Below are 11,394 nucleotides of genomic sequence, written 5' to 3' on the forward strand. Positions count from 1 at the left end.
CAACTTAATAGAATCAAGTTGAAGGAGCCCTTCTAAATCCTAATATTTAGATTTTACAAATGAAGAAAGAGGCCCGGAGAGATATATACTTGCGCTACCAAAAAAAGTCCCTCCTCTCAAAAAGCTCGCTGTCTTATGGGGGGAATGACATCCGAATAAATAAGTCATACACGGGAGAAACTGGAGACGATCAACGCAGGAGAGCCATTGAGATTCAGGGGACCTGGGAAAGGTTTATTATAGAATATCTGACCGAGCCAGCCCTCTGACGAGCTGCTGAAGTCAGCTAGGTTGGAAATCCAGGTCACCCACAGCCGGAGTACGTGCCTGACAAAGGCTGTTACAGGCCGGTAATTCCGTCGCAGTTCTAACGGGCATTTGTGGTTCTGCCCAGTCACAGGAACACCTTGCCTCAGTTTGCAAAGGCTGTCAAGTCTGTTTTTACGTTAGAATTGCTTGGTTATCGAATGCAAAACCAAAAACAACAATAAAAAAACAACCCCCCAACAAAAAACCAGTCCCTGTGCTTAAGCACCGGAAATGATGCACTGTAGTGACGGCATAATGTTCACAGAGCGGTAAATACAAAATATGCCTACGTACAATGGGAGAGGGTAACACAAAGGGGGGGTGGGGCAGAGGCTAGACTTGCAGTCTATAAAAAGGGAAGAAACACTTCAGTCTGAAGGTTTAAGAGGCCGACATGGAGAAAACTCAAACTACAGGCATGGGGGCACAACTGATAAAAATGCAAAATGACCGGAAGTTGAGTGTTTACAGGAAATTACAAGTAAGTTTGCCCAAAAGATAAGTAAGGGAAGATGTAATTTGTACTTAAAGGCCTTTGGAAACCCGGGGTTTGGATTTTGGTCAGAACTACCAATTCTTAACAGCAATGTGAGCTAGCATTTACATAGTGCTTAAGGATTTTATACATTGGTGTATATATATATATATATATATATATATATATATATATGTGTGTGTGTGTGTGTATATATACATATACACACACATATATATACACAATATATGTGATATATATATATACACACACATATATACATATACACAATATATACACAATATATGTGATATATATATATACACACATATATACATATACACAATATATGTGATATATATATATACACACATATATACATATACACAATATATGTGATATATATATACACACACATATATACATATACACAATATATGTGATATATACACACATATATACATATACACAATATATGTGATATATATATACACACATATATACATATACACAATATATGTGATATATATATACACACACACATATATACATATACACAATATATGTGATATATATATATACACACACATATATACATATACACAATATATGTGATATATACACACATATATACATATACACAATATATGTGATATATATATATACACACACATATATACATATACACAATATATGTGATATATACACACATATATACATATACACAATATATGTGATATATACACACATATATACATATACACAATATATGTGATATATACACACATATATACATATACACAATATATGTGATATATATATATATACACACACACATATATACATATACACAATATATGTGATATATATATATATATATAATGTATAGGTACAACCCTTTGAAAACTAGGTGCTATTATTTAGAGATGAGGAAACAGAAGTGTGTCCATAGTCACACTACTAGAACAGCTCTGAAGCAGCCATTGAATTCAACTCTTCCTGATTTTTCACTATCTATACTGCTCCTATTTAGTTGACTCCCTGAGCAGGAAATTGACTAGCTATATACTTTAGGAAGATCAATTTGGCATCTTTATAGAGGGCAGAGCCTAGATAAGATATAGGGAGAAAGCAATTAGGAAGCAATTGCTTTTAACGGTCCAAGTGAGAGTTGTTGAGGTCTTGGATCATTGCTTATTGTAGTGTGAATAGAAAGACCAGAGAACTTGAGAATGTATTACTGACAAGACTTAACAGCTAACTGCATATGTGAAGTAATGGTGAAATAGTCAAAGATTACGAAGCTTTGAACCTGAATGAATGGAAGAATTATGGTGCCCCTGAGAGAAATAGAGAAATTAGAACCGGGTGTAGAAGGGGAGGGGAATTGTAGGGAGAAAGATAAATTCAGTTTTGAATGCATTGGGGTTGAAAATGCGGATGGGATATTCTAAGTGAGGTCTTGCTGGTAGTTTTGAGATGCCAGGACTGAAATGTCAGTGAAGAGACAAGAATTGAATATGTAGATTTGGGAGGCAAATATGTAGAGCAAGGGTCACTTTCCCAACTAGGTTTTGTTGGCAAAGAATTTTAAAAATTGAATAAGAAATGCTGAAATACTTGGAAAACATAAAATACAACGAAATGTAAAATGGTGACTTTCTTAGCCTGTTGCTTAGTGGGGGTATTTCAGGGCCTCTATGAGGTCATTGTTTCATCCCAGCAACTTAGGTATATTCATTTTTCTTATATATAGTCTCTACCATTAGAAGTACCCTGACTTTTTTTTAACTCTATAAAATTTTTCTTTCCTTTCCCAAATAACCAATGAATATAGAGGTAAAGATACTTAGAATATATAATCATAAAATGTAAATTCTGGACACTTCCTGAATACTAGGTAAGTAGTTCAGTTATGAAATGAACCAAGCCATCTTCTCAATTATATAAAAACATTTCTAAGTACTGGTGAGAAATTATTCTTGATGGACTAATTTTTTTAGATGTATAGATTATTTAATAACTAAATTTTTCTTTTTAATTTGGTTTTAGCCTGAATTTTGAGTAACTTAGAAGAATAATAATAACCAAGCCTCTAAAACCAGGTAAGTAGTTTTTTTTTTTTATTTTTAGAGACAGAAATTGTATTTAGTCAACAGCATAAGCATATTATAGGAAAGAGAAAAATACATTTTGAAGTTGAAGTCCTTTTTTTGTTCTTTAGCTTTTTAATTGAGGACATTTTATTGTGATGTTTTGTTCGTGTGAATTAAGCATTCAAATTGTGTTCTCATGTCAACTGTAAAGCTACTTTTTAAGAATAAGAATTGAAATGAAGACAGCTTTATTAAGATACTTAACCAGTGGGAAATGAGTTAGATATGCAGAATTGGATTTTCAACCATAAACCTCCATCACATCTATATTGTCCTATTCTCAGAAAACTAGGTGTTAATGGCTTTCTTTTTTCCCCAGGTATGACAAATATAAAGATATTTTAAAAACATTATTCTCCATGTATATATATATAGTAATACACCTAGTTTCATTTTCATTTAAATGATCTCCTTTTCAAACAAGGAATAGCTAATTATGTCATCAAGATTATGACTATGTATATAAAATGCACCTCAAAGTATTTATTACCTGTGTATATAATTCTTTTTGCTCTAGGAAACTTGAGATAAATAGAACTTGATATCTCTAAAAGTTCATTATTCTACCCAGACTGTAGAATTCTACAATTAGTAGAAATTGCTGAAGGTTGCCACTTAATATCACTTCCATTCCTAGCTAGCATTCAAACCTTTTCAAATCACTTCCAATTTTCAGAGTACAATACTTAAATTGATGGTTTATATTATATAAACCAAGGCTCAGGACTTAGTGAAATATATAGTATTAGAGATCTAAATGATCCCTGAAGCTACTGGCATATTTCTCCATGGCAGTTAGCCAAATCAGTGTGTAGAACACTCAGATTTGAGATTTTCTTCATTAAGTTTAGCCTGAGCTCAAGCTCAGAGTATTGACCTAGTGAATATAGTTTTAGAATCATGTTTCTAAGCTGGATGCTTTTTCTCAGCACCTTAGAATTGTACCTCTTTTTCCTAGTTAATAGTCATCCTTCTATAATTCTGACACTGCTTAAATTTGAAACTGTGGGAAATCCAATCTAATCTAAAAATCTAAACTTAAATAGAAAAAATAGAAATTGCAATTCCATGTAAAATACAGATTGCTTATTTCAACCTGCATTTCAGAGTCTTGGTGACTTCTTTTATAGCATGATGGTATTTTTCTGAGGCAGATTTAAACTCCACCAGATGTTGCTCATAACTTTTAATTGCTGCTTGAAGCTGGTTTCTCTCTACTGCTCCTAGTATAGCATGTAGAATCATATCTAATCCAAGTCTGAGAACAGCAACCCCAATACCACCAAGCAGAGATGCACCAATTTGGGCTAACAGAGTGACCAATTTGTTAATGATGACAGTTGTAATATTTGAGCAGATGAGTTTCACAGCTATTGTACTGGCAGTGGAAGTGGCTTCTCCCAGGATGACTGAAATAACCTTCTGCACAATTGCAATTTTTTCAGTTTCTCTTTCTCTGATGTCCTGAAGTTTTCTGTACAATGTTGGCTCCAATTTTTCTTTTAGCACATCATCAACCCTTTGTACTTCCTTTTGGATCTTCTTCATGGCTTTTATGATGATGTCACAGTTTTCCTTAATGTTGCCATTTTTGTTCATTTCTATGGATTCCAGTTTGCAGGCCAAATGCATATTCAGAACTTCACTCAATTCATTGGTGGCATCAAAGCTGTCTGATAAGCAATTAAGCAATTGCTGGTGTAGGTTGTTCAGTTCTTGTCTTCTCTTTGAATTCTCTGGGTAGAAAAAATCACTCTGTGCCATCTTCCAAAATGGATCTCTGGAAAAGAAAAGTTTAATGTTTTCTAACAAGTTTAAAGTATTGGTACTTCAGTGGACTGAGAAGAATAAATATTGTATGTTGTATTTCATGGATAGCAAAACAACATTCTATTGTTTGAAAGACTTCCCCAGTAATTACAAGGCATAGGGACAAATGTGGAAAAGTGAGATGTATGACATAACTAATCATATCTAAAATTCATGCCTAATCCTTGCTGAGGGCAGTAACTAACTCACCAGACCACAAAAGTATACATTCTAAGGGGAGAGAGAGATGTGTGTCTTTTATTTACATATATCAACATCTTATATGTATGAATATTTCAAAGAGACATAAAAAGGAATAGATAATGGGAGATAATGTGAACGAGGAAGGCAATTAGCATCAGTGGAAGGAGTTATTCAATCCACAAAAGGTGGGAGAGGAACTGAGTTTTGAAATAAACTAAAGAAACTTAAGAGGTGGAGATGAGTAGAGAGCATTCCAATAATGGGGGACACCCAGTATGATGTCATGGTGAGGGAGTAGTGTGGAGCCTCTGGTTTTCACAACAACATTAGGTATTATTATACCCACTCTATAGTTGAGGAAACTGAGGCAGACTGTCATTGTGACTTACCCTAGGTTACACAGCCAGTAAGTATTGTGAGGCAAGATTTTGAACATAGGTCTTCCTGGATGTAGGTCCAGAACTCTATTCAGTGTGCCACCTGTCTCTAGGACTGTCTCTACCTTCTGTAACAATAGAAACTTTTTTCTAATCTGTTTCTTCCCCACTACTTAGAGCACAATGCTTTGTGTTATGTAAAAGGCACTATTGTGTTAAATGCTGATGAAATAACATGAATAAGGCACAGTCACTATAAAAAGGTAACTCTTAGTGCTAGTGGCTAGTGTAAGGAAAGATGGCAGAATCTCAATGGTTTGCACACTGGCTCATTATGAATACTATACTCTTACTTATTTGGCTTTGGCAATATTGTACAAGGAGAAATATTCGATCATGTCTGCATTGTAGAGTAAGTTGCACAATGCTCACAAATTACAGGAAGAATTCTATATTTCCCCATTCTTGGACAAGTCTGTAAAGGGTACCTAGTCATATGTATTCATACTAATCTGAAGCCAGAGAGAATTGAGATCATTACATTTTATTATCCACATCAATTTGGAGCTTTAGGCAAATGCCCTTCAACATTGACCAATTAATGTTCTCATGACTGATTTTTAGAATCTATGTTGCTTTGAAGATAACAAAATTTGTATCTTTAGTCTTCATCATCATTTACAAAATGTCTATTGTAAATATTTATGAAATTGGGGTAGTAATTTTTACACTATTCCCCTAATGTGGTTGTGAAGAAAGTATTCTTCATAAACCATAAAAGTACCATAAACATAAAAGTACATAAAAAACATGAACTATTATTATACAGGGGGTTGTATAAGATAAGTGAAAGCCTTTTTACCTATCTTAAGGCGCAAATTTTTTATAATCAATTTAGAGACACAGTGTGTTTTTAGGACACTTATTAAACACAACATACAAGTGAATTAAAGAACCTAAGGTTAATAATTGCACAAAGGAATATTTCTTGGTCCTGCAGATTAGTAAAATTAGTAAAATCAAATAGAAACAAATCATCCAGGGTAAATATGCATGTTCACACAATAGTTACTTAATCCCTTATACTTTCTCAGTTGCACATTTGCTTTTATTCTGCTACTCTTAGCAGTACTAAATTTTACACTCTTCCTATCCCCAGAGACTTCCCTGGAAAGTGCCACAAGGCTCATCCTTTAGTAAATAAAATTGCTGTTCCTTGCCAAATTCCACCTTATAATGTTATAGTGAGATTTCAGCAGCATTAGTATTGCCTACCTGTCTGAACTTCTGAATTCTGTAGTCCCAGTGAATATTGAGAATTATGGGGCCTGTTTATTCATCTGGTTGTTTCTGGAATGTGATGACCCAAGTTTATTCTGTTTGTGGGGATCTGCTGGGTCCTACTGCCTGCCTTGTAATATTTTTCTTTCTCAATAAGTTATTGTGGTATAATAATTACAAGACAAATAATAAATTCATTTTTGTTAGCTTTTCTGAATTTCATTTGTTGAAAAGTATTGTAGTTATACAACAAAAACCAAAATCTTCTGATTAAACTCACTGGCAAGGTACACAGAGATTGGCAAGGTACACAAAGATTTGAGGAATGATTTATTTATTGTGTTGGGCTGAAAGGGGGGTATAATTTTTTCATATATCAGGACTGGTCTGAAAAGGCCACTCTTAATTAACGATCTCCAGTACAAATATTTCACTTTTGTGTGTCATGCTGCTGTACCTATTTTATAGAAATTATATTATATTGGGAAGTATTAATAAAGATATTAAGCCCCTACTATGTACCATACACTGAAATAAAAATTGGAGGATATAGAGACAAAATCAAGATGATCCTTCTCATGCATTCTAGTGGTAAAGAACAATACATATAAAAGTACTACAGAATATATACAAAATGAGTTCAAGGTAGTATGAAGGCAGAGAAATGGGGATGGAGGGGAGATAGCATTGAAGCAGGAGGGACAGTGTATGCAGAGAGAGAAGTGGGAGGTAATGTTCTGGGAAGAACAAGTAGGCCAGTATGATACTGGACCACAGTGGATATAGACAAAAATAAGGTAAACTACAAAGGTAAAGCCAAAGTCACTGTAATACTTTATCTTCTTAAACCTTATAGTCTTTTATCAGTACTTTTTTTGCTTTACCAAAACAATATTCTACTTTATCCAGCTATTGCCAACCAAAGGCATAGATTGAGAATATAAATGAGAGGAGACTAATTTTTCCCCCTTATATTGTTAGTCCCTAATATACCTTTGTCCACAATGGCAGGCGATTAAGAATTATTTCTAACCCCTTTCCATATTCCCCAACCTTGGGCTTCTCTACTTATTCTGTTGACATTTGCTTTGGTTGAGGCAGTTTTTTTTTTTATATCCACTGACCATGGGCTGCTTCTAGTGGTAATGCATTTCCATTTGGGTAAGGGTCTTTAAGAAGCTTGGGTGACCATTTACTGGGAAAGTTGTAGGCTAGATGATTTCATTTAAGTTAGTTTATGATCCTACTTTTGAGTGTGCTTCTGCAGCACATGTACATCACCTTATATTGTTTCCATGAACAAATTTGGATCAAAGTTGAAAGGTCTTAATGAAGACCCTAATCCAAACAATATTCCCCCGTCTTCCAAAAGGGTTATTCTGGTCATTCAAAACAATCATCAACTTAACAGTATTGAATTTACTATCTATGTCTTAAAATGTTAGTTTTATGATGATTTTTTCTTCATATATAAATTTTTGAGTTTGATCTATTTTCACTTATTAGATTATAAATCCTTTTAGGGTAGGATCAATATTTTCTTTGTATGTCCTAACAGCAGATGACCCTAAGATAGTGTTCTCCACTATTTAATGATTTAATGTTTACATTTACTTATATATCACTATTTCCTCTATTTGGTTTTTTTATTTCCAAAATAGAATTTAAATTTTTTAAACTGAAGCCCATTAAGAAGTATAGTGTTATGAATAGTATAGGGGAAGAAATGTTGAATTTGAACTCTGAACAAATCTCTATTTGAATCATTTACCTATTACTTCAGGGCCTAAGTTTCTTTACTTGTAAAGTGGAATAATCTCTTAAGGCTCCTTCTAGCTCTAAAACTATAAATTTAATAACTATTAAATTATTAAAACCACATTATTAAATGTGATGTGACTTATTCCATGTCACATAATACTTTGTGTCAGAGCCAGTAGAACTCACATTTCCTGGTCAGTTCAGAGTTTAGTGTGATTTTATAACTCTTATCAGATATCTTCCAGCTAAAGGAGATCCAAGACTATTTAACTATGTCATCAGGAATTACAGTAAGGCTGTATAGTTTGACATAAGCATTTCTTAGTGCCTTAGAGAATTTTTTTCCTCATACTTTGGTTTTCTCCAATTTGGTTTCCTAATTTGTTTTTCAGTGCTGCCACTTCTTTTGGAAGATCATGTCATGTCAGATGTCAGAAAAGGATAAAGACAGGTTTATTCAGACTGGTAATAGTTTCTACAATTGCTTACTAAAACTTAATTGTTCCATAAATAACTTTATTCAATTACTCACCAATTACCTGGGCTGCCAAATACCTTGTATCATTGTGAATGAAAGTGGAACAGTTAAGGATTATTTTGAAGAAGTAGTATGTTCTTTGAGAAGGGTCCAGTGTGATATTGACAGAGCTGAAAGCTGCTCTCAGTATTCGAAGATAAGTATGACCTCAGTGAAGGAGCCCTGTCTGAAGATAGAGCCCTGTCTGAAGATGGACCCCTGTCTGAAGATAGACCCCTGTCTGAAGATAGACCCCTGTATGAAGGTGGACTCCTGTCTGAAGATGGAATCCTGTCTGAAGATGGATCCCTGTATAAAGCTGGACCCCTGTAACCCTTGTAACCCCTGTTCTCCTTGTTCCCCTTGTTCTCCTTGTCCCCCTTGTCCCCCCTGTCTGAAGCTGGACCCCTGTAACCCCTGTTCCCCCTGTATAAAGCTGGACCCCTGTAACCCCTGTTCCCCCTGTATAAAGCTGGACCCCTGTAACCCCTGTAAACCTTGTTCCCCCTGTCCTCCTCTCTGTCCTCCCTGTCCCCCCTGTCTGAAGCTGGATCCCTGTAACCCCTGTTCCCCTTGTATAAAGCTGGACCCCTGTAACCCCTGTAAACCCTGTTCCCCTTGTCCTCCTCTCTGTCCTCCCTGTCCTCCCCTCTGTCCCCCCTGTCCTCCCTGTCTGAAGATAGATCCCTGTCTGAGTCCCTGTCTGAAGATAGACCCATGCCTGAAAAATGCAACAAAAAAATTATGTGAAACAGCGATTTCTGACTGCGCCCAGCTGCCACTTATTCTTATGCTGAAAAATGTCAACTTCTTTGAATGTATGGAATGTGCGCTTTCGCAGCTGATGAAATCTTCAATTATGAGCCTACGTCTGACTGACTTACATAATCCCTGTGAACCACCCTGTTGTCCTAAACCTTCTTCAAGTTGCTGCCCAGCTTTAACACCTACAGATATCTTAGAGAAGTTGAGCAACCTGGTGGAATGTCAAACCTCCATGAATCCCTCAATGTCAGCTGCAGATAATCTCCAAGAAATTCTCAAGACTATGGAACCTGTTGCAGACAAACTACAACAAGTCGCTAGGGCTATAGAAAACAATCTGGACTTATTAAAATGTACTAAGTAGCTCTACAATTAGTAAGTAGTAGAACTGCAGAGGACATGTTTTGCTTAGTAGAAGAGCAGTTCTCATCCAATGATTTCTCACCATAAAAAGCTAGGAAATACCTTTAGAATTGCAAGATTCGCAACTAAGGTGCTTAGATTTCAGGAAATCTAAGCCCAGTTATTTTGAAGTATGAAGCTAGGCAGCTGTCAAACAGCAAATCATTTACTTCTCTTCTTGATTGTTTAAAACTCTAATAAATCCCCTTTGGAGTGGCATCTGCATAAAAAAATATAAAAAATTTTCAAAAGACTTATTATTGCTGTATTTGACAATTTTTTTGAGCACCAGTGGTTCTTTTAAAGCAAAACTAACATTTTTGGTATTCAACTTTCGGGTAATTTACATTATAAATCTAAACTGGCAAGTATATAAGCTTTTATCATATATTGGCCAATACTTAGCAAGAAATCTTTAGGGATTATTAAGCTTGGAGCAGTGAAAACAATCCCCTCCCCTCAATCTACTAGTACTGGGTTACACATACCAGTTCTTAACAGTACCTAAGTTAATTGCTCAAATTTTTTCCCCCCAAAAAAGTTACCAATTTGTAGGACCAATGGGTATGAGTTGGTCTATAGCTTTTTGAGGTCTCTGAGTATCAGTCTGTGATTTTATTCCTTATCCCAAAACTTTGTAGCTTGATAAATACTTGGCCCAACTAGCAGGCACTATATTTTGTTAGTGCGTAATATACATTATTTTTATCACTGGTTATTTTCTCTTCATTTGAGAAATCCTGAATGTCTGGTTATGTTACCAAAAAACTTACTGCCTTTTGGTCAACCTTTTGAATATGGAATCTCTCAGAACTGTCGTATCTGGTTCTTTAACTCTTAAGATTATATTAAAAATCTTATTGGAATCTGCCAAGAGTTTACAACTAGATGGCATACTCTTTTGGAGTCCAGATCATCACTATATTACAATGAAGTATATGTAGTGTTAGTGAAGGTTTCTTTCAATGTCAAAGATAAATAAAAAATGTAATAAAATGAGTCTCATCCTAGACCAAGGAAATATCAAGTTGGTAGTATGGCATTACTTTTTAGAAATAAATTCCTTTCAATGGTTACACTATATTAAACAGAGGTTGTTATAACGTAGAACTTATCAAAGTTAGTATAGTACCACCATTTTATACATACAATAATTTCCTATCCTGAAAAAGAAGAGGAAATTTGCAGTCCTATGCTACATAAATACAAAGAGAAGCTAAGAAAGCAAGGATTGAGACAGCAAGGCTTTAAAAGTCAATTGAAATTCCACTCAGTTTGACTTACTACACTGAATTATCTTAGGGACTTATCGATGTCATTTAGAAAGCTCTGTATTCT

General features: G+C 34.9%; 2 protein-coding genes across 2 annotated transcripts; one reads left to right on the forward strand and one right to left on the reverse strand.

The window, feature by feature from the left end:
• The first annotated feature begins 657 nt into the window (after nt 1–657).
• Nucleotides 658–10,313, forward strand: C5H12orf60 (chromosome 5 C12orf60 homolog). The gene is made up of 3 exons (XM_012550694.2): nt 658–790; nt 2,837–2,889; nt 8,765–10,313. Exon 3 carries the CDS (start codon nt 8,789–8,791, stop codon nt 10,016–10,018), a length of 1,230 nt encoding a protein of 409 aa, XP_012406148.1. The 5' UTR covers nt 658–790; nt 2,837–2,889; nt 8,765–8,788; the 3' UTR covers nt 10,019–10,313.
• Nucleotides 4,027–6,684, reverse strand: SMCO3 (single-pass membrane protein with coiled-coil domains 3). Its single transcript, XM_003771186.2, has 2 exons — nt 6,606–6,684; nt 4,027–4,720 (listed from the first exon to the last, which is right to left on the reverse strand). Exon 2 carries the CDS (start codon nt 4,702–4,704, stop codon nt 4,027–4,029), a length of 678 nt encoding a protein of 225 aa, XP_003771234.1. The 5' UTR covers nt 4,705–4,720; nt 6,606–6,684.
• Nucleotides 10,314–11,394: the final 1,081 nt, after the last annotated feature.

Source organism: Sarcophilus harrisii, chromosome 5 (genome assembly GCF_902635505.1).
Source record: "Sarcophilus harrisii chromosome 5, mSarHar1.11, whole genome shotgun sequence".
NCBI lineage: Eukaryota > Metazoa > Chordata > Mammalia > Dasyuromorphia > Dasyuridae > Sarcophilus > Sarcophilus harrisii.